At 38.1% G+C, this 23137-nt stretch overlaps 2 protein-coding genes across 9 annotated transcripts in view; one reads left to right on the top strand and one right to left on the bottom strand.

Moving 5' to 3' along the window:
* Positions 1 to 2260, bottom strand: part of ITFG1 (integrin alpha FG-GAP repeat containing 1) — a 291511-nt gene extending 289251 nt beyond the window's left edge. Inside the window, exon 1 of one of the 3 annotated variants that reach the window (XM_072827271.1) lies at positions 2186 to 2260. Coding sequence is in view for 1 of the 3 variants with exons in the window: in XM_072827269.1 (XP_072683370.1) it covers positions 989 to 1196 (208 nt within the window). In the remaining 2 variants the exon portion in view is untranslated. Of the gene's footprint in view, positions 1 to 988; positions 1376 to 1848; positions 1931 to 2185 lie in introns of those variants that run through there. The other 2 variants (XM_072827270.1, XM_072827269.1) reach the window with 2 other exon arrangements.
* Positions 1432 to 23137, top strand: part of PHKB (phosphorylase kinase regulatory subunit beta) — a 214910-nt gene continuing 193204 nt past the window's right edge. For 2 of the 6 annotated variants that reach the window (XM_072827263.1, XM_072827265.1), the window contains exons 1-3: positions 1448 to 1580; positions 3885 to 3997; positions 4142 to 4294. In XM_072827263.1, coding sequence (XP_072683364.1) covers positions 3943 to 3997; positions 4142 to 4294 — 208 coding nt within the window. In that variant the 5' untranslated portion in view covers positions 1448 to 1580; positions 3885 to 3942. Of the gene's footprint in view, positions 1581 to 2942; positions 3224 to 3884; positions 3998 to 4141; positions 4295 to 23137 lie in introns of those variants that run through there. The other 4 variants (XM_072827264.1, XM_072827266.1, XM_072827268.1 and 1 more) reach the window with 4 other exon arrangements.

Genomic DNA, 23137 nt, shown 5'->3' with positions numbered 1-23137 from the left:
CACCCTTCTTGCAATAAATACATAGTCATAAAAAAGATAGGAAAACTATCCAGAGTCCAGAGCCACCTGGACCAAGATCCTGTGAAGCTCTGTATAAACCTGCTTCACTTTCTTCCTTAGTGGCTTTCATCTACCCAAGTTTGTGGGTGCTCAAAATGCTAAGATCCTTTATTACCCATTGTTAGCATCAAGGTTGACAATACAGTTTGTTTAGTGATGGTTAAAGCAAATAACTCCTAAGAACCTCAAGTTGACAAGGAGAGCAGAGATTTGGAAGACTAGGGTGGTGACCGAAGTGAGGAAAAGGTCAGGTGCACAAAATAGACAGCTCAGCAGGGAGAAGAATCTGCAGTTTGAGAATCCTTTCCCAAGGAGACACTGGGTTTATCCATGGTCCCTGCAAAATGCTCGTGTGGGCTGTGGACTGTTCAGGGCATGGGGTGGGGGGCAGGGCACAGTAGCTTCAAAGAAAGCTGGGACCTGACAAAGGGAGGGGCGGGTGAGTGAGGCAAATGAGAAGGTAGGTACGAGAAGAAATTGTCAAGCTGAAATCTTTTCCAGTTCATTACAGGATAAGGAAGATTGAAGGAAGTAAAGCAGAAAGGAATAAAGGGGCTTTGGGAGGGTACAGAAGCAAGCTACAAAGTCTTTGGAATTAGGAAGGACTTTGGAAGGCAGGTGATTCCATGGGGGAGGAGAGGGTACGTGGGTGAAGGCCGCAGGCTTTTTAGTAACAACAAAAAAATGTGGGGTGTTTCCAGGGCTTTGGTGGAAGATCAAACTGTGTGGGTGGCCGGGCCAGCACCCGGGGCTGGAGAAGATGGAGAAAACGGGCAAGCTGCAAAGGATGCTGGAGATAAAGGGAGAGACAGGGTTGGGAGAGAAGGGCTGGGAAATGCAGGAGGACCGGCCATCCGGGCGAGGGGTGTGGGGACACCGGGAGGGGCACAGGGACAGCGGACAGAGGGAGGGCCGGGCAAGCACTGACTTTCCCGCAGCACGAAGAGGTCCGTCTGCTTGTCGGAGTTGAGGTCTCCGAAGGCCGCCAGGGTGCCCCAGGCCTCGGCCCCAAAGAGCTCGGCCGTGACGTTGTGCAGCGCCCGCACCGGGACCGGCCCGACTCCCAGCAGCGCGAGCCCCGCGAGCAGCGGCGCCAGCAGCGCCCAGGAGCTAGGCAGCCGGCCCGCCGCCGCCATGGCAGCCCCTCGGCCCCCGCCCGCCGGCCCACTGCCGCGCTTGACGGCAGCCGGAAAGCACCGTGCGGCCGGCCGAGAGAGAAGGCGCACAGCCCCGACGCTCGTGGCTGTCGCCGCCGGTCCGTATCTCACTCTCTCCTAGGGCTACCCCTCTGACGCCTCGGAGGCCGCGGAGCTGGGTTGAAGACCGCCCTTGCGCTCACTTCCGGCCGGCGCGCCTCCCGACAGTGTCGCGCGGGGGGGGCGGGGCCTGCCGGGCGGAGCTGACAAGCGGCCCTGGGGGCGGTGGCCTAGACGGCCCGAGCGCGGTGGTGGGGGCGGCGGGGCTCATGGCTGAAGTGAACTGGAAGGTGTTGGAGCGGAGAGCCCGGGCCAAGCGCTCAGGTTTGGCTGGCTGGAGCGCCACCCCCTCCCCCCGGCACCCGGGTGGTGCACCCCCTCTAGCGCCTTGGGCGGGAGTCTGGGCGGGGGGGGGGGGTGCTGGAGTTGAACTTGTGCCCGCGTGTTTCCCCTTGGAAAGCAGAAGGCGGCCCTGGCCTTCCTCCCCTGGTCTACCTCGACCTCCACCAGTGGGCGGTGGCCCCAACTTTACTACATACATGTGTATTCCCCCCAGTGCTATTTCGTCTGTGTTCCCGGCCCCCGCCCCCACCTTGGAAAGTTAGGTGGTGGTGTCGGCTACGCCTGGAGAAATGAGGCGGCTGCCAGGGTCCGCGGAGACTGCGTCCTCCCTCAAAAGTCAAATAGCTTCATTCTTAGGATGGGACTATGACATGGTCCTAGAGAACTGGCAGCGGGAAAGCGTTGCCCTGTTCCGTATCTCCCTTTTACGTTCTCGGCGAGTTCTGAGCCACAGCCGGTTGTCTCCGTGTCACAAGCTGAGGGAGGACAGGGCCTGAGGCTGTGCAGGTGGCGGGGTGGGGTGGAGTGGGGGGGGGGGGGTGTCCCTCGAGCATGCTCAGGGCCCAGAAGGAAGTGTGCTTGTTCACCTGGGCAGGTGGCCCCAGGATTCGGATCCCTCTTGTGCGTCCCAGATCCAGAGCCGCGGAGGCCCGGAGCCGCGGCTGCGCAGGCGGTTAGCACCGCTGGAGGCCGGCCCCTCCACTGACTCGTCCAAACTGCAGAGTCACGACTTGGAAGTTAGCGCTCGTGGCTCACCACTCCTCTAGATGGAATGGAAACTTCCCTTATTTCTGGTTGGCTGGATAGAATCGTGAGCGAAAAGTGTGCCTCTAAAACAGGAAGGACGGGTGGAACGACAAGTGTTCCCTTAAGAATCTCCCCCCTTTTAAAGGATTGACGTTACTATGTGTCAATGTTGAGAGATGCTGATGTTGGACGAGGAAAGGCATAGCCCTGGGAACATCAGTTCTGCCTTTGCCTTGATATTGGGAGGGCTTTTGTTTTTTTTTTGTTTGTTTGTTTTGTTTTGTTTTCTCAGCTAATATACCCCATTATGTTTGGGGTTTTTCCAGTTTGTGAAGTTCTTAGTTGTCTGTGGTGTAGTTTGCCTTTTTTCTTTTCTTAAAAATTTATTTAAAGAAAGCATCTAATTTCATAAATCCTACAGGAGACATTCATTCAGTCTTTGTTTGCTGATTTCATTATGTTTTAGACCTTATTTTAGACCTTATTATATTTAGACCTTATTTAGACCTAAAAGTTCTGCGCTATTTACTTAGGTTATAGCAAAACTACCCCAAAAGTATGAGAAATTTTTTGACAAGTAAGTCCTTAGTACATTTCAGAGTCAGTATAGTTCCTTGGAGTAATCACATATATTTTTGCTTCACGCTACTTAAAATTTTTGTGTCATATTGAAATATTGACTAACAATGTGTCTACCTGGGCTATAAAAAGTGTTAATTGGATTGCTAATAATCTGGTCAAAGAGAGTAACGTGAGTTTTCTTACAGGGAACTGAGCTCTGCCTTCAACGTCTATATTACAGCATTTCTCTTTTCTCTTAATAAGCATACAGGGTTTATTCTCCAGTCTTTATTTTCTCTGAATTGCATGTCTTAACAGTAAGCTTTGAAGACCTACTTTCTCTTTCTTAGGTGGGGGGGGGGGGGGGGGAAGCCTGATTGTATTTAACTTTTGTTGAATGCAGTCAGTTAAGTCCAGTTTCATGTGCAAGGTAGTTAAGTGCATAGTATATATGTTGGATGTTACTGTATATATCATCGTAGTAAAAGAGTTACCATTTGAAGTCATTCCTCCAAATTAGTTTAGGTTTCAGGTTCTAACTCTGTAAGGTGTTACTAAGTTTATTGAATGAATCATTGATTTCCTGTGTCATTAAAAATAATCATTGATTCCTGTGTCTTTTAGAATAACGTATAAACTGAGCTTAGTTTAAAACTTGGGCTAACCTGATTCTGAGATAGATACCACTGCAAAGTTCTGAGCATTGTTACATAGTCACATAATCACTTCATTGCTCAATAGAGTATGTTACACTTATGTAATGTTTAATAAGTAGATATTATATATTTCCTGCCTCATCCATATAAGCAAATGTAATTTATCAAAGCAAAGAAAATCAGATTTTCAAGTCATTAAAAAGAAAATAAAATTATAATGAACCTCAATTATTGCCTTTGTTGCACACTGCATCATGTTAATAACCACTCACACTGCTTTCAATTAATCTAACGCTGATTGCTTCTAACCTTCACTAAACAGTTTTGAAAATTGCTGTAGTTTAGCCTGCGACACTTATGATTAGAGTCAACAATTTGAAATGGCCAGCTCACCTGATGCCGTCATCTCTTCTCCTCCAGCTTTCTTAAGGTCTGGTAAGTGTGTAGACCCCAAACGGGTCACTTGGTAATTTTAAATACCTTTGTTTCTGAAGATTGATGTCAACCATGTTGGTATAATTTTTAAAAAATTTCTTCTTTGGTGGACCCAAGCCTTAGTATCTTTTCTGCTGTTGTTAGGTTCAACTTTTTACTTACTGTATGTTGAGTGTGGCCTGTGGTGGTGTTTTTTAAGGCATGAGAAGGGTAAGAATGGAGATCCCGTCCTTATACCAGCTCTGTGTGACCTGAGCCTAGGAGCCACAGTGCCTGGGAGCCTCAATTGTAAAATGGGTACCTATAAAGCTTCTTAAGTGACTATCATCTCCTTGCATAATGGAAATAACTTCTATAAATGAGAAATTCTTGGTTAGTGTTAGAATCATTTCCTTGCCATCAACTACCTGCAAAGTAGGTTTTTCTTTTTTTAAGAGGGAGAGATGGGAGGAGGGGCGGAGAGAGAGAGAGAGAGAGAGAGAATTTTAAGCAGCTTCCATGTTCAGCATGGAGCCTGATGCGGGGCTCAATCTCATGAGCCTGAGATCATGACCTGAGCTGAGATCAAGAGTCAGACACTTAACTGACTGAGCCATCCAGGTGCTCCTGTGAAGTAGGTATTTTTATATACAGTTTTATAGACAGGAAGCTCACAAAGGTAAAGCATCTTGCCCCAAATCTTAGACTATTATGTTTCAAGGCTGTGTGCTTTGCCTTCCACCTCAGGCATCCTAGTATAAGGGCTAGAGGAGACATTGGCACAGTAGCTCTTAGACTGTCACGTTGAGACCCTTTGCAAGCTGGATGAAAGCTGATTGCTTCCCTGATGAGTGCCCAGGATTTGGAAGACATTTTCAAGGAAGTTCATGCATCTAAGAGAGACCACCTTTGTATTTCATTAGGAATTCAGGTCTTTGGATGTAATCATTCTTCCTTTACAGAAGAAGAAAAGGCCTTTGTTTAGTGGCCATAGAGGTAGAATGAAGACTAAACACTTTACAGCTTTTTCCTGTAGGTAGTTACCCATCTTGGCCTTTTAAAACCTGTTCATTGTATGAACACTCTGGGAGAAACCTGTTGGCAAGAGGCTGCTTTTTGTCTCAAAAATGGCTTAAGCAGAATATTCAACCTCAAGGCTCATTAATAGGTAAATGTGTGATGAGGCAGCCCAAGCCCTGACAGTGATTCTCCCTTTATTTCCATTTAGACTTTAAATCCTATATTGGCAAGATTGAGGATTCTTCCTCAATCTTGAAATAGGAAGGAGCTTAAGGAAAAATCACAGATAAGAAAGCTCTTATTAAGGAATGAAAATGATCCTTGTCTTCAGTTGTCATCTGCTAAATAACAAAATAGTATATACTATATGATATTACAATTGATTTCTAATTTAATCTTTGAACTAAGAGAACAAGAAGACATGTATCTTTGGACTGTGTTTTCTGTAATTTAAGCACTCGGCTCTGTTTTCCATCTTGGCTTTCCTAATAATAAGGGCTTGGTGGGTTTCCAGCACTAGTAAAGTCATTTAGCAGTTATGCGGAAAGAGAATACTAAAGATACGCTTTTATGCATCAATAGTCCTGAAAATTTCAAGACATAAGGACTTAACATTATGTAGAGTGTTTTTAACATTATATAGAGTGTCTGAAGGCATATACAAGAAACATTTCCAGTGCTATGTTAAATTGAAATAAAATGCCCCAAGAAACAAAATAGAAATATACCAAACCTCACAGTTTTAAAGAGTCTTCAGGAACCAATTCCTTGTGACTTATTTTCAACATTTACACTTTTTTGGGGGGGGGGGGGGGCTCTTCTAACCAAAACTTAATAATGACTTTAAAAACTCCTTAAATCTTTTATCTGTTTAAAAATACTCAGAGTGATTTGCATTTATAATTTATTTACTAATTGAGAAATACTGCATTGGAAATGATTTGTTTTCTCCTTTGTGTCATTCTTTGGACATTATCATTGTACGAGAGTGTTTTAAGGAATAATTTCAGGGGTGCCTGGGTGGCTCAGTCAGTTGAGTGCCTGGCTTTTGATTTGGGCTCAGGTCATGATTTTGGGGTCCTGGGATCAAGTCCTGTGTCAGGCTCTGCACTCTGTAGGGAGTGTGCTTGAGGATTCTCTCTCCCGCTGCCCCTCCCCTGTTCATTTGCTTGCTTTCTCTCTCTCTCACTCTCACTCTCTCTAAAATCAATCAATCCTAAGAAAAAGGAATAATTTTATTTAACAATTATTTTAAAGCATGTCCTTGGTTGACACCTGAGCTTTTCCCTGGTGCTTTTGGCTAGACACCATCCAATGTTACAAAAAATGAAAACCTTGATTGTACCTTTAATGACTACCTTGATTTTGGGAAATTAACGTCCAATGTACCTAGATTGTTTTATGCATTGTTAACCCTCTTTATTTCTCCTGAATTTATTTCTACTATTTTGTCTTTGTTCTACCTTATGCTGAATTTGTTGTGTGCCCTGCATTTCTGTGTGTGCATGCTTAAGTTGTGCTCTGACTGCTAATGTGTCTATATGTGCTGTGGTTGAATATGATTTATTTGGTTTCCACTACTTAAATCCAAAGAGATACCTGGAGGTCCCAGTTTTTCTTTAAAGAACCTTGGAGTAAAATGTACAAGACCATGAATTTATAGGCAAACTCCACCAGCAAAATAAGGTATGGAATTAGGAAAGGAGTGTAGCATTCAGTACCTCATATTGCCTCCATTTTTCATGTGACTAGTACAGTTATGCAATATGTTAGGTTAACAGAGCTAGTCAGCAATAGCAGTCACGGTGGTATTGCGGTTGAATTATTTGTGGTAATTGTTATAGCATTTTGCAATGAGATAAGAAATGTCTTGGTATTTTTAGTTTTATTCTTAGATAATAGTTTTAGAAGTTACTCTTTCCTAAAATGAAGTATCTCTATCTTAGCTCCCTAAGCTTATCACCATCTAAGTGAGTTTATCAGCTTAAGACTTGCATTTTTTCCTGATGTCTTTTTAGGTTCTTTGATTAATTTCCTTTTTAAATTTCATTTTATAAGCATATCAGTACTTGGTAAAATTTTATTATATATTCTGGGCATAACTCAACTCTTTATTTTACATATCTGACACCCTTCTTTTTTAGCCATTATTTGATAGCCCTGTCTTCAGCCTAATTTAACAATTAATCAAAAAGTTTCTTGTGGTTTTACGAGATCACATACCTGGGCTCTTAGGCCACTGTGAGCCCCTTTTAAAAGCCTAAGAAAAGTATACATTTTGTATTCAACTAAACCTAAATCTTATCCTGGCTTTGTTCTTTACTGTTTGATCTTGAACAAGTTACTTTACATCTGGTGCCTGGCTCTTGATTTGGGCTCAGGTCATGATTATAAGGTCCTGGGATCAAGTCCTGTGTCAGGCTCTGCACTGTGTAGGGAGTACAGGTAATACCTCAGGTAATACCTGAGAATTGGCTTCTTTTTCTATAAAAATAAGGGTAATAAAACCTACCTGGAAGGATTATTATGAGAATTAAATAAGGTGTTACACACAAAACACTTGATGTTTAGTAGCTGCCCAATAAATTTTAGTTCTTATCTTTCCTAACATGGTCTTTTACAATATTGCTGATAAGGTATTTAAGAATAGGACTTCTGCAAAAACAGATAAGGTTGCTTATCTCTCTTATTTTGGTATCTATGATCTAGGTAGCCATTTGATTAAGAAAACTTGTCATACTAAAACGCAATTAGCTTAAATTTGATTACCCATTATCTAGTTCTCATTTGATTCCAATTCCATTTCATTTTTGTCAATAATCAGAAGTCTAAAGAAATTCTTTATTACAGTTTCCATGGAAACTCCTGTCAGAGAGTAGGGAGAGCAGTCATTATTTTATGTACAGTTAGAGGTTATTTTTATCTTCTATAGGGTATGCAATGGGTTCCCTTCAAGTAGGATGGAATTTTCAGAAACACTTGTAAAGTGTATCCTGCTGGGAGCTCTGATCTTTTCTTAGGAGGTCCCGCCCTATAATCTTAAAAGATTTAAGAAATAGAGGCCATATGATGTGGCTTAACTCTCCTGGCATGAATCTCATTGACCTTAAAGCTTGCTTTCTTTTTCTATCATTATCCTCAGCAGACATGATGCTTTAGATTCTATAAGTGAAATAGTTTCATGAAGAGTACAATGTCTTATTCTCACTGTTTCAGATTGTTACAGAATACTCACATTGGGCATCCCAAAATCTGTTTTCCTCTTCATGTTTTCTTTATCTTCAGTCGTCTGTGAGGCAAGAGAAAGGATAGGAGGAACTTTCACAATTCCTAATTCTGATCCAGGTGCCTACTAAACATTTCCAAATGGGTGTATGATGGGCATCTCAAATGAAACCTGGCCAAAACCGAACTCTTATATCTAACTCCTGTTCCTACCCCAAATATGCACCTCCTTAATCTTCTTCATCTCAGTAAACTAAACCATTATTCTTCCAGCTGTTCAAGCTAAAGATACAGAGGTTATTCCATTTTTCTTCATCTTTTTTTATTCAGTTCATTTGTAAATCCTTTCTACTCCATCTCCAAAAATGTATACCAAAATCTGTCTATTTTTCTCCATCTGTACTCCTGCCTCTTTAGATTAAGCCACTTTCATCTCTGATCTAAACTACTGAGATAGCCTGGAAAGAACTCACGTTCTTGCCTGAGTACAATCTGTTCTCCACCCAGCAGTGAGAAGATTCTTTTAAACATATAAGTCAGATCATGTCACTTTCCTGTGATCATTTATTATCTTTAAGCATAAAATCCACAGTCCCTTCCCTTGGGTGACCCAAGGCACTTGGCTGTTGCCTATCTCTGTAATCTTCTCATGGAACACTCCATTCCTCACCCATTGCTCTTCAGCTATGCTGACTTGTTTTGGTTGCTTAAGACTCAATTTTGTTTCACTTAGGCTTCCTGTGATAGCTAGTTCCTCTGCCTAGAAAGCTCTGTATCCTGGTGTTTGGTAGTGTGTGCTTGTCCCTTTTGGTTGTCTTTTAGGTTCTCATCTTAAACTTAAGTATCCTTTTCTGTCTATCCAATCTCAATGGCCCCAAGACACATCACTCTTAATTCTAATGCTCTGTAGTATACTTCTCACTATTTGATATTTTTCTCTTGCCTGTCACATATGAGAGAAGAGATCTCATCTGTTTTGTCCTCTCCTGTATCCCTAGAGCCTAGAAGAGGTCTTGGAGCATAATATATGTTCAGTAAATCATATTGTTTAAAAAATTGTATCACTTATCACACCTGAGTCCCTCCTGCCCCTTTTGAAAGACTGTCATCATGTGTTTACTATACAGACTTTAGACTCATACTACTATGCTCAGATTCCAGTATGATACTTATAAACTATTTGAATTGTTTTTTTATCTACTTTCCCTCATTGGGTAGTAGAGATAATAGTATTTCCTTCCTAAGTTATTTTGTGAAGGTAAAATAATGCCTGTGAAGTACCTGGTGGTTGTAGTAGTGGTACTAATATAAGAACAATAAAGATTATAATGTTGATGACAGCAGTGACTAATTTAGTAGTTAATTTTTATTAAGTATTCACTATGTGAAAAGCAGTGTTGTTTTCAGTGCTTTTCATTTAAATCTCACAGCAATTCTTTGCCGTAGGTACTATTACTTCTCTCTTGAAAAAAAAAAAAAAAGAAGTAAATTCACATAAAGTCATGAAGCTGTGATACAGACTCTGGCAGAACTACTGCTAACCACTGCTGCCTTCCTCTTCTTCATTATGTATAATGCCTAAGTGTTCCACAAATGAATGGCAGTGATTATTGTTTGTATCTTGGTTATGTTCACAGCTCTTCTCTCACTCATTTCAGATTAACTAATGTTTATGGGGTTCTCTAATGTCATAGGAAGTTTGTAATATATAATACTGGTTTTGGAGAGCTCATAGCCTAATGAAATTTTATGTAGAGCTAAAGGTGACTTTAGTGCTCTTGTATACATAGAATCTCTATCTCTCTCTTGGACTATTTCCTACTTAACTTTGCTGCCTAAGCCCTCATCTGCCCTCATACCACCTCCAGCAAGCAACGTTCTACAAGCTCCTATCTGGATGATTTTTCTAAAACAAAAACTGACCTGTTATTTTTTTACTTAATACCACTCATCAGCTCCCCATCTCTTGCAGCATTAGTGTGGGACTTTAGTGAAATCTTCTCTGGAAGTAACATTTGAACCAAAGGAGGAAGTAGAAATCAAATGAAAATTTAGGGTGAAGAGGGTTCTAGGCTATGATCCTGGATAGATAGAGCTGGACATTGGAGGAGCATTGAAAAGGCCAAAGAACAAAGCATTGTGAATGACAGGAATAGGAGAGAGAAGATGACTGAGATGGGCTGGCCATTGGAAGCCTTGAAGATACTTTGGTTTTATTGTAAATGAGAGGGAAAGCTATTGAAAATTTGAGGTAATACAGTGATAAGACCAAGTAACATTTTATGAAGATCCTCTGGCTACTAAGTGAAAAATAGTTTGGAGAGTGGGAGAAGACAGGGAGTAGCTGATGGCAGACACCATGTGTTATATGTCTGTTTCTGACACTTAACACAGGAACACAGGGTACAATGCCAGACATGTAGGTCACTCAGTCCATGTTGGGTGATGAATGTCTATGAAAGGGCAGATATTGGCTCTGTCATCAGTCCAGATTCAGAAAATGTGATCACCTAGGGCAGCTCTGGTGGCTCAGTGGTTTAGCGCCGCCTTCAGCCCAGGGCATAATCTTGAAGACCCGGGATCAAGTCCCACATCAGGCTCCCTGCATGGAGCCTGCTTCTTCCTCTGCCTGTGTCTCTGCCTCTCTCTGTGTGTCTCTCATGAAAAAATAAATAAAATCTTAAAAAAAAAAAAAGAAAATGTGATCACCTTGATTATGCATTAGAATCCATTTACCATTTATCACATAATTTTTGACTCAACAGACTTTTAGAATTCAACAGAAGATTTCCTGTGTGTGTGTGTATATATATACACACATATACATATATATAGTAAATTCTTATAAATCTTATTCTTATGTCATTATAATCTTTGTCCGTATTTTAAAATGACAGATTGGCCATTCTATTTCTGAAAAATAATCTGCAAAATTTTGCTAGGTTCTGCTGTATCTTTTCTTGGTTCAGACTGAAAAATGCATATAGCATTTGATTTACCTGTTAATAGATACTGGGTTTGTGACAGATATAAATATTTTATTTTTACTAGTAAACACATAATAGAATATGTCTTTTAAGATTTTGAGGGAGGTTTAGTTTTAAATCTCTAGGTAGAAAACAGAAATTGTAACTGTTGATATAAACCTGGTTTTGAAAAATTAGTAAATGCTTTTTGATCGTTCATTATAGTTTTCTGTGATGTGTTTTTAATAAATTCATACTTGTTCTCATTTTTGTCACATTAGGATTTGGCTGCATTGGTTAGAAGTAGTTTTTAAAAGATGAAAAAACTTGTTCCTATTTTCTATTTTCTTCCTTTTTTTCTTATAGATTTTATTAGTTACTTTTTACCAACAATGATATGACTACACCTTCATCCTTTAAAGCCAATTATTCATTTTTAATTTTTTGATTTCATAGCTTTCTTCTCTTGCAGTTCATATTTCACGAATTTCTTGAGGAAGTTGCTTTTTATAGATGAATGGTGATTTCCAGAAACCAGTGTGAATCTTCTTATGTGTATAATTGAAATTGGCCATTTTTATAGGTTCTGATATATGTCTCGTGTTCTTGGTTGTCTTTCAAATATACAGCATTAGTTTTTAACTTGTTACATAAAAATTTTAAAAGCTTATTGTTGTATTTGCTAATAAGCAATAATAAATCTGTAACCTCACACCATATCCATGGCCTGCCTTTTTGGCTTTTAAGATTCAAGTCTTATAGCTCAGGACTAAATTTTTGCAAATATATAGATCTTACTCATGGAGATGAACAGCCATGATGTTGTTATTTGGTAACAGACTGAGTCTTATTGCTAAAGCTGTGCAGGTAATCTGACAAGGACAAGCCCAGGGTTTGGGTTTGGACAGTTGAGCTTTGGACAGTATTTTATCGCATACGTTTCTGATATATTTTGAACATACTCGTATCATGTGCTTAACTTGTTATTTTCTGTTACATTTCTATCTTCGCTTTGGAGGTGAACCAGTGAAGAATTTTTTGTGTATTTGAATTCTTTTTCTTTATGTGGTTCAATTAATTTTAAGCTTGGTCATAAATATCTGATAATTTCTTCTAGTTATAAAAAATCAGTTTGCCATAAACATGACCTTGGCTTGCTGTGGCTTTAATCAGTGTACTGTTTTTTTCTGTGAAGTTTTCAGCTTTATGGGCAGATGTTTGTTAGTTTTTGAAATTTACATCTGAACTTTTAACAGTTTCTAATTTATAGTGATTTCAGTCTCATCTTTTTTTTTCTTTCTTCTAAATATATTCTTTCATGAATTTGCATCTGTAACCAAATGGCAGTTGTACAGAGTTAATTCTTCAGAAATTAACGATTAAGGAATAAACCTCTAAACCTACTGTGATCTTTTATTTTAAATATTTTGATATAAGCATTTACTGATCATATGATAATGGAAATTTTGGCATGTCTCAAGTAACTCTTGTGTGTGAATGAGAGAGTATGTGTGGGTATAATTTGACCACAGACCTTGCTATCTTAATGTAGGTTGTATTACCATGTCCTCTCTCCTTAAGTAAAAACATTTTATCTAGTAAGATTTGAACAATAGAACATCCTATGGCCAAGTGATTTCAAGGTCGGCAGCACTGTTGGGTTTTTGTTTTTTGTTGTTCTGTTTTGTTTTTCATTTTTTTCCCCAAAATTTTATTTATTTATTTGTTTATTTTATTTTATTATTTTTTTTGTTTGTTTATTTTAGAGAACAGGTAGGGGTGAAAATATTGGTGGAAGAATCCAGCCACCTGATGACTCCAAAATTTATTTAAATATAGTATCCATGACCCATGTTTCCAGAGAATTTAAAACATTGGTTTCCATTGACCACACAATCCAATTCCAAAGAATCACATACTTAAATGTTCTTTTTTTTTTTTTTTTTACTTATATGTTCTTTTATGGACTTGACACAGAAGGAGGAGGAGGAGAGAGGAAGGACCAAAATAGTTCATAGTGATAATGTAAATAGGCTTGTTGTGTGTGTGTGTGTGTGTGTGTGTGTGTGTGTGTGTACTGAGAAAACAAGAGTCAGAGGCCTAACTAGCTGAGCCACCCAGGTGCCCCAGCACTCAATAGTTTTTGACTAGGTTGGTATTATAGATTTGGTTAGGTAACTTCATCTGGAAATTCATACTAAGAAATCTGGAGCTCTAGAGAAAATGTAGTAAACATCAATGAGGCTTTGTTCATGATGTGGCATAGGAAATAAAGCCATGCCTTACTAGGTGACCTTTTAGACTTCAACTTTCATACTTCTAAATACATTTTAAAACATAACTTATTTAAAAATAATTATTTAAAAATGTTCTCTAAACATAATTTATTTGGTATTATGCTATTCTTTGGTAGAGTGTATTAATCATTTCAGTTGATACATTTCTGCTAGGATGAGAGTTTTTCTGTTCAATTGTGTTTCTTTTAAATGGGCTACTGATGACAATGAAGTTTTCATGTTAAATATTTGTAATATTTAATATATTTATATAATTATATCAAGAGCTTATTTTCTTAATTTACATATTTCTGAGTGATTATCTTTGCTTGATGGACTCTTCTTATTAGTATTTATTTTATTGTGGTATAATTGATATATAACATCTTAGTTTCAGGTGTATAACATAATGATTAAGTATTTGTATACGCTGCCAATTTATCACCACAATAAGTTATCATTCGTTACCATAGAAAATTACAAATTTTTTTTTTTGTTACTGGGATTTCTAGATTTATTCTCTTAGCAACTCTCAAATACAAATACAGTATTGACCAGAGTCACCATGCTGTGTAATACACCACCATGACTCTTTTGTTGTAGGATGTTTTTATCTTCACCCATTTTGCTTACCCCCATACTCCTTCTCCCCTTTGGCAACCACTGACCTGTTCTCTGTATCTATGACTTTTCGTTTTTTCGTTTGTTTTTTAGATTCCACATACAAGTGAAATCATACAGTATTTGTCTTTGTTTGACATTTCACTAAGCATAATACCCTCAAGGTCCAACCGTGTTGTTGCAAAAGGCAAGATTTCATCCTTTTTTTATGACTGAATTAAAAACTCCATACAAGTACAACTCCTTTGAATAATACATCTCCGTTGTGTGTGTGTGTGTGTGTACCACAATTTATGCATTCATCCGTGATGAACTCTTAGGTTGTTTCTAGATCTTGGTTCTTATAAATAATTCTCCAGTGCACATGGCAATACATTTATCTTTTTAAATTAGTGTTTTTGTTTTCTTTGGATTAATATCCAGAAGTGGAATTGCTGGATCATATGATAGTTCTTTTTTTTATTTTCGAGGAATCTGCATACTGTTTTCTACAGTACCTGAACCAATTTAATTCCCATCAACAGTGCACAAGTGTTTCCTCTTCTCAACATCCTCGCTAACACTTGTTTTGTCTTGCCTTTTCAATAATAGTTATTTTAATATATGTGAGATGATATCTCATTATAGTTTTGATTTGCATTTCCCTGATAATTAGTGATATTGAGCATCTTTTCATGTGTCTGTTAGCCATGTGGATGTCTTCTTTGGAAAAATGTGTATACAGATCCTCTGCCCATTTTTTTAATTGGATTGGTTTTTTTGGTGTTGAATTGTAGGAGTTCTTTATGCATTCTAGATACTAACCCTTTATTGGATATTATTTGCAAATATTTTCTTTCACTGAGCAGGTTTCCTTTTCATTTGATCTCCTTTGCTGTACAGAAGCTTTTTAGTCTGTTGTAGTTCCACTTATTTGTTTCTTCTTTGTTGCTTTTGCTTTCAGAGTCCGATTCAAAATATTGTCATTGTGACTTATGTCAGGCTTATTGCCTGTCTTTTCTTCTAGGAATTTCATGTTTTCAGGTCTTAAATTCAAGTCTTTAATCCCTTTTGAGCTAATTCTTGTATATAGTATAAGATAGTTTAGTTTATTTGTTTCTTCCTTTCTTTGTTTTATTTAAACATGTGGCTGTCCAGGTGTCCCAACACCATTTATTGAAGAGACTGCCCTTTTCCCATTGTGTAGTTTTGGCTCTCTTGTCATAAATTAATTGACCATATATGTATGATTTTATTTCGGGCTCTCTATTCTGTTCCATTGATCTGTGTTTCTTTTCTTATGAAAATACAATACTGTTTTGATTACTATAACTTTGTAATATAGTTTGCAATCAGAGATCATGATACATCTAGTTTCATTGTTCTTTTTGAAGATTGTATTTTCTATTTATGTTTTTTTTTTGTGTTACTATACAAATTATAGGATTGTTTTTTTCTTTTTTGTGAAAAATGTCATTGGAATTTTTATAGGGATTGTATTGAATCTGTAGATTACTTTAGGTAATATGGATATTTTAAAATATTCTTCTCATGAGCACAGAATATCTTTCCACTTATTTGTGTCTTCTTTGATTTCTTTCATTTAATGTCTTGTAGTTTTTATAGTGTTCACATCTTTCACCTCCTCAGTTAAATTATTTGTAGGCATTTTCTCCTTTTTGATGCAACTGTAAATGGCATTGTTTTCTTAATTTCTTTTTCTAACTCATTATTAGGTATGAAAACACAACTGATTTTAGGATATGAATCTTACGATAGTTTTTGGTGATGTCTTCAGGGTTTTAGTGTATAAAATCATGTCATCCACAGATAATGACAGTTTTACTTCTTTTCCAGTTTAGTTTCCTCTTATTTCTTTTAATTGCTTAATTGCTCTGGTTAAGACTTCTAATACTATGTTGAATTAAAGTGCCAAGACTGGGGATCCCTGGGTGGCGCAGCGGTTTAGCACCTGCCTTTGGCCCAGGGTGCGATCCTGGAGACCTAGGATCAAATCCCACGTCGGGCTCCCGGTGCATGGAGCCTGCTTCTCCCTCTGCCTGTGTCTCTGCCTCTTTCTCTCTCTCTCTGTGTGACTATCATAAATTTAAAAAAAAAAAAAAAAGTGCCAAGACTGGGTATCTTTGTTTTATTCTGGTCTTACAGGAGGAGGTTTTAGCTTTTCACAATTGAATATGATGTTGGCTGTGGGCTCATCAAATGGACCTTTATTATTTTGAAGTACATTTCCTCTATATCCATTTTATTAAGTTTTTATCATAAATGGGTATTGAATTTGTAAAATGCTTTTTCTGCATCTGTTGATATGATCATCTGATGTTTATCCTTCCTCTTATTAATGTGATGTATCGCGCTGATTGATTTGTGAATATCAAACTGTTCTGGTATTCATTTGATTGTGGTGAATGACTTTGTTGTTGAGGTGCTTTGTTAATATTTTGTTGAGGATTTTGTATCTTTGTTCTTTGGAAATATTGGCCTATAGTTTTCTTCTTTTTTTGTTGTGTCTTTGGTTTTGATATTAGGGTAATGCTTACTTCATAGAATGAATTTTGATGCTTTCCCTCATCTTCAATTTTTTGGAATGGTTTAGGAAGAAGAGATATTAACTCTTCTTAAATGTTTGATAGGATTTACCTATGAAGCCATCTGGTCCTGGACATTTTTCTTTGGGAGGATTTTGATTAGTGATTCAATCACTTGAAGATTGTGTTTCTAGGAATTTATCTGTTTCTTCTAGCTTGTCTAATTTGTTGGCATGAAATTGGTCATAGTAGGCTCTTAGGATTCTTTTGTATTTTTCTGATTTATTTGAGCCCCCTGTTTTTCCTTAGTGGGTCTAGCTAAAGGTTTGTTAATTTTATTTTTTTGAAAGAAACCACTTAGTTTCATTCATGTTTTCTATTTTCTTTTAAAACCTTTATTTTATTTATTTAAAGTCTTATCTTTATTATGGGCTCCCTTCTACTAACTTTTGGTTTTGTTTATTCTTCTTTTTCTAATTCCTTTAGGTTTAAAGTTAGAGTGTTTATTTGAGATTTTTCTTTTTCTTTTTTTTTTTTGAGGCAAGCCTTAATCATTATGAACTTTTTTTTTTTAAAGATTTTATTTTATTTTTTTATTCATGGGAGACACAGAGAGAGAGAGAGAGAGAGAGGCAGAGACACAGGCAGAGGGAGAAGCAGGCTCCATGCAGGGAGCCTTACATGGGACTTGATCCCAGGTCTCCAGGATCAGGCCCTGAGCTGAAGGTGGTGCTAAACCGCTGAGCCACCTGGGCTGCCCTACATTATGAACTTCTTATTTAAAACTACTTTTGCTACTGAACTTCTTATTTAAAACTACTTTTGCTACCTCATTGACTTTGGTATGTTGTATTCCCATTTTCATTTGTTTCAAGGTAATTTTTGATTCATTCTTTCTGTGTTGACCCGTTTGTTGTTGAATAGCATGTTGTTTATTATTCACGTATTTGTGATTTTTCCAGTTTTCTTCTTGTTATGTTATTGTAGTTTGATGTCATTATGTTTATAAGAGATGCTTGATATTATTTCAGTCTTCTTAAATTTATTGAGACTCGTATTGTGGCCTAACATATAATCTAGCCTAGAGAATGTTCCATGGGACACATGTGCCCTTGAGAAGAATGTTTATTCTGCTGCTTTTGAATGGAATGTTCTGTATATAGCCATTAAGTCCATCTGGTCTAATGTGTCATTTAAAGCCAGTGTTTTCTTATTGTTTTTTTATCTGGAGGATCTATCCATTGATGTAAATGGAGTATTAATATTCTTTGATATTGTATTGCTATCAATTTTTTTCACTTGAGTGTGATAATATCTGTTTTATATTTTTAGGTATTCCTGTGTTGATTGCATAAATAATTACAAAAGTTTTATCCTTTTGTTACAGTGACCCTTTTTATTATATAATGTGCATCTTTGTCTATTATTACATTCTTACTGTATTTTTTTCAGATATAAGTATAACTACCTCATCTTTGTTTTCATTTTCATGAAATATCTTTTTCCATTCCTTCACTTCTGGTCTTGTATCCTTATATCTGAGGTTAGTCTGTTGTACACAGCATAAAGATGATTGTTTATGCATAAAAACAGCATAAAAAAAGATTGTTTTTTTACCCATTCAGTCACATCTGTGTCTTTTGATTGACATATTTAGGCCATTGATATTTATTTGTTTGTTTGTTTGTTTAAGATTTTATTTATTTAGTCATGAGAGGCAGAGAGAGAGAGTGACAGAGAGAGGGGCAGAGGAAGAAGCAGGCTCCATGCAGGGAGCCCGATGTGGGACTCCATCCTGGGTCTCCAGGATCAGGCCCTGCCTGAAGGCAGATGCTCAACCGCTGAGCCACCCAGGGATCCCGGCCATTAATATTTAAAGCAATTATTGATAGATATGTACTAAATGCCATTGTGTTAATTGTTTTCTGGCTGTTTTGTAGTTCCTTTCTTCTTCTTTTGTAGTTTCCTTCTTCTCTTGCTTTTTTCATTTGTGGTATGATATTTTTCTTTAGTGTTATGTTTATATTCCCTTCTCATTGTTTTATATATTTACCATAGTTTTTAAATTTTGTGTTGACTATTAGGCTCATATACAATATCCTGTATATATAACAATATTTTGGAGTAATAGCAAGTTATGTTTAAATGCATTCTAAAACTACGTATGTACTCCCCTCATACTTTTTAATAATTTTGATGTCACATTTTACATCTTTTTGTTTTGTATATTTCCTAATTATTGTAGTTATTGTCATTTTTACTACTTTTGACTTTTAACATTCATACTAGCTTTATAAATGATTAACCCATTATTTTTTACCATTTTTAAATATTTACCAATAAGTTTTTTACTTTCATGTTTTCTTGTTCCTAATTAGTGCCCTTTCTTTTAAGTTTAAGGTAGTCTCTTTAACATTGCTTGTAAGGTCAGTTTAGTAGTGATGAACTCCTTTAGCTTTTGCTTGTCTAGAATACTTTTTTTATTTCTCTTTGAATTCTGAATGTTAAGCTTGCCAGATAGAGTAGTTTTCATTGCAAATTTCTTCCTTCCAGCCACCCCTTTCTGGCTTATAGTGTTTCTGTTGACAATCTTCTGGGTGTTGCATTGTATGTCAGAAGTCTCTATAGTTTGCTTAAAGATGTTATCTAAAATTCTTTTTTTCTTTAAAGATTTTATTTATTTGAGAGAGAGCAAGAAAGAGAAAACACAAGTGGGGTGAGGGGCAGCAGGAGAAGCAGAGTCCACCCCACTGAGCAGGGAACCTGATATGAGGCTTGATTCTGGGACTCTGATATCATTACCTGAACTGAAGGCAGATTCTTAACTGACTAAGCCACCTAGGTGCCTCAAAGATTTTATTTTTAAGTAATCTCTACACCCACTGTGGGACTCAACCCTAAGATCAAGAGTTAGTGTGCTTTATTGACTGATTCAGCCAGGTTCATTTAAGATTCTCTATCTTTAATTTTTGACATTTTAATTATAATGTGTTTTGGTGTGGTTCTCTTTGGGTTCATCTTAATTGCAGCTCTCTAGGCTTCCTGGAGCGTGATGTCTGTTTATTTCTCTAGGTTAGGTAAGTTTTTTTGCCGTTATTTCTTTAAGTTTTTAGTCATTTTCCTGCTTCTCTTTCTGGCACTTCTATAATAATATTATTACATTTGATGTTGTCCCATAGGTCCCTTAAGCTGTCTGTACTTTTTAAAATAATTTTTTTTCTGCTTTTTTTTGGTGAATTCCAGTGCCTGTCTTTTATCTCACTGATCCTTTCTTCTAGTTTATCTAGTCTGATTTGAATCCCTCTAGTGTGTTTTTTAATTCATTTATTATATTTTTTGGTTTTGTGGCTTTTGTTGGGTATTTTTTTTCTCTCCTCCACCTCCCCTCCCCCGACCCCTCTCTTTATCTCTCTTTTTCTTTCTTCTTATTTGGTACTTTTAATATTCCCTGTCTGTTTAAGTTCTCTCTATATACGTGCATTCTTGCCTCGAGTTCAGCTTTATGATAATTACTATGCACTCTTTGTTAGATTAATTACCTATCTTTGCTTCATTAAGGTTTTTTTCAGAGGTTTCATTTTGTTTTGTTTGGAACATACTCTTTTATTCTCTCATTTTATTGATTCTGTTTGTTTCTATGTATTAGATAAGCAGCTACCTCTCCCAGTCTTGGCCTAGTTGCCTCATGTAGGAGAGGAACCTTATGGTTCAACCTTGCCCCAGCTCTTAGTTGTCACTCAATCCTTTGTGATCGTCTAAGCAGTTTGATTTATTCTTGACTGGTCCCAGTTGTTGAGGACTGTCAAGACCTGTCAGTATTCCAAAGGGAGGGATCTCAGTCAGCACCTAGGTTTAGGCTGAATGGGTGCCAGACCTTCAGGCAGCAACCTTTAAAGCATTCAAATATATATAGTCTTGTGGGAATGCAGTTATAAACCTTGGTAGCTTCCTGTCCTGGACATCTGGAGGTGTCTCTGGGCAACACTTGCAAAAATTGGGGCCCCAGACAAATGTCTGAGCTCCTTTCTGGTAGGTGTCAGTAAGCTGTAGTGAAGCTAAGGGAGTAAGCAAAAATAGTTTTCCCCAGTCTGTGCCTCCTGGGATCACTTCCATAGTCTCTATAAGTGTGGGAAACCTGACACTTTTCCCTCAGGCTTAAGCTCCAAGACCAGTAAATAGGCCCTTTTCACAGAAACACCTGGGATGTGTTTCAGTCAGCTGTCTGTGCAGTGCCCTTTGGGTGATAGGCTGATAAGAATTATGTTTCCAATCGTTTTGGTCCCATGAGGCCCAGAAATGCAAGTCTCCTTGGCCTCCAGAGCCAAGTGATCTAGGGGCATCCCCTATGTGGACTGTGTGTGTTTGCTGCCTTTGGCAAGGTAGCAGAATCTTCCAGGGCTGTGATGCAACTTCCAACTGTAGTGAGACAGCACAAAAGTGCAGGGCTAGGGTGGCTCCTGTGAATTGTAACAAGGGAACAAGAGATGAAGGGCCAGCACATACTTGCCAGCTTTAGCAAGGCAGTGTGAGAATACATGGTCAGGGCACACCTGCTCACTTTAGAAAGGGAGGTGTAGACTTCAGGGGGAGGGGCATGCTGCCCAAGGTGATTGGGACACTGGGAGAATGCTGTTACTGTGTAGGTCCTTCAGCTCTAGGGAGATAGAGGGAGAGCTTAAGAATGGGACTTGGTAGCACTGGCACTAGCAAGGTAAAGTGGGAGTGTTGAAAGAGCTTCCCACCATTGTCTCTAACCCGAGAGTCTCAATGGGCCCCACTCCTTCATCACATACTAAGATTAGCAAATCTCCACACATAGTGTAGGCATTTTTCAAACTTGATTTTGTTCTGAGTCATAGGGTGATTGAGTCTGAGGGACTCCTTCTGACTGGAATCTCATTTCCCTGCAGCCCTTTGAGTCTCCTGGACATAAACTTTATTGGTTTTCAAAGCAATTTGGAGAACTTATATCTCTGATGCAGGTCCTCAGGGTTGAGGTCCTGATGTGAGACACAAATGCTTCACTACTCAGGAGAAGCTTTGTATGTTTGAGATCCCTTCTGATTTGGGGTCACTGCACTGTGGGTGAGGTTTTTGGTGAGACCATGTCTCTGCCTTTTCCATCTACCTTGATGTGGACCTTTTATTCTTTTTTTTTTTGGGGGGGGGGGGGCTTCTCAGCTAGTTTTGGGGAAAATTATTCCGTATGCAGTTATAGATTTGGTATGTCCATGATTGGAAGTGAGTTCAGGATCCTTCTGTGCTGCCATCTTTTAGTCCTCACCCCACCCCACCCCCTTGCCCCTTGCAATGTGGAATCTATCAGTTTCTGTCATTGTTTTTGTCAGTTCAGAGATCCTTGTGTTTGGTTGTGTTATCTTGTTTTCATGGAAGTACATAATGAAGCTCAGTTCATTTGTTATACCCACTTAATCCCAATTCTCAATAGGCTTGTAGCTTTGATAATAATCATTTGCACAATAACTACAAGGATAAAAAAATCCTAGCAGAATGTAAAGTTAATTACCATAATTTGAAGGAATAAAAACCATTTAGGGATTAGGAATTATCACTGGACTCCTTCTACTGTGTATTAAACTATACAGTATTGATATTTTACCTAACACCTGTATCAAATTTAAGCTTTTCCATAGTCTTTTTATTTTATGTGTTAAATATTTCTTGAATTTTTCCTCCCCTCTGCCTTCTTGCTGTCACTATCTTAATTGAAGGCTCTAGAATGAATATTTTAACCAAAACATTGGTTAAAATGGACTTTTAACCAATAGACCCGTTCCAAGGACTCACCACTTATGCAGTCCTTCACAGTGCCAAAAGAGTTATATTTTTATTTATTTATTTATTTATTTTTAAGAGTTATATTTTTAAAGTTTTGATTATATAATGCCCTTGCTTAACCGCCTCCCTCACCCCCCCCCCCCCCGCAGCAGCTCTCCATTATCCAAAAGATAAAATGCAAACCTAGAACCTATTGTTTAGTATTCTCCACTGTTAGATTTCTAGATACCTTTCCACTCTCCTCTCCATCTTGCATTCTCTTTTGTAGTGCTGTTAATCTGCAACTCCCATATGGGACACTTTCTTTCTTGCTTATGCACCTTTATAGTGAGGTTCTTCCTGTTTTCAGCAGTCTTTCTCTATAAACTTGATATACTCCTATAATCTTTTATTTGGTTCCAGTGATTATTATCTTTACATATTTTCTGATTACACTCTTCTCTGCATCTCAGTTTTCACTGAATTGTGCAGCTTGTACTTTGGCACTTTATGCATGCTTCTTTTAGCTCTTATGTCCCTGAATTGCCATAATTACATACCCATCTATTTTCTGGGTTATGAATCGTTTTAGGTCAGACTGAATTGGTTGTATTTTGTATCAGTAGCCCCTGATAAAGCCTTGGAGCTGGGGACTTAAACTTGAATGAATCATACTGGAAAGAATTAGTTCAGTTTGAGTACAGAATAAACTTGTCAGTGCTCTATGTTGTCTAATCATTTCGCTTTTAT

Source organism: Canis lupus, chromosome 5, assembly GCF_048164855.1.
Source record: "Canis lupus baileyi chromosome 5, mCanLup2.hap1, whole genome shotgun sequence".
Classification (NCBI taxonomy): domain Eukaryota; kingdom Metazoa; phylum Chordata; class Mammalia; order Carnivora; family Canidae; genus Canis; species Canis lupus.
This window is presented reverse-complemented; position numbering and strand designations above follow the sequence as displayed.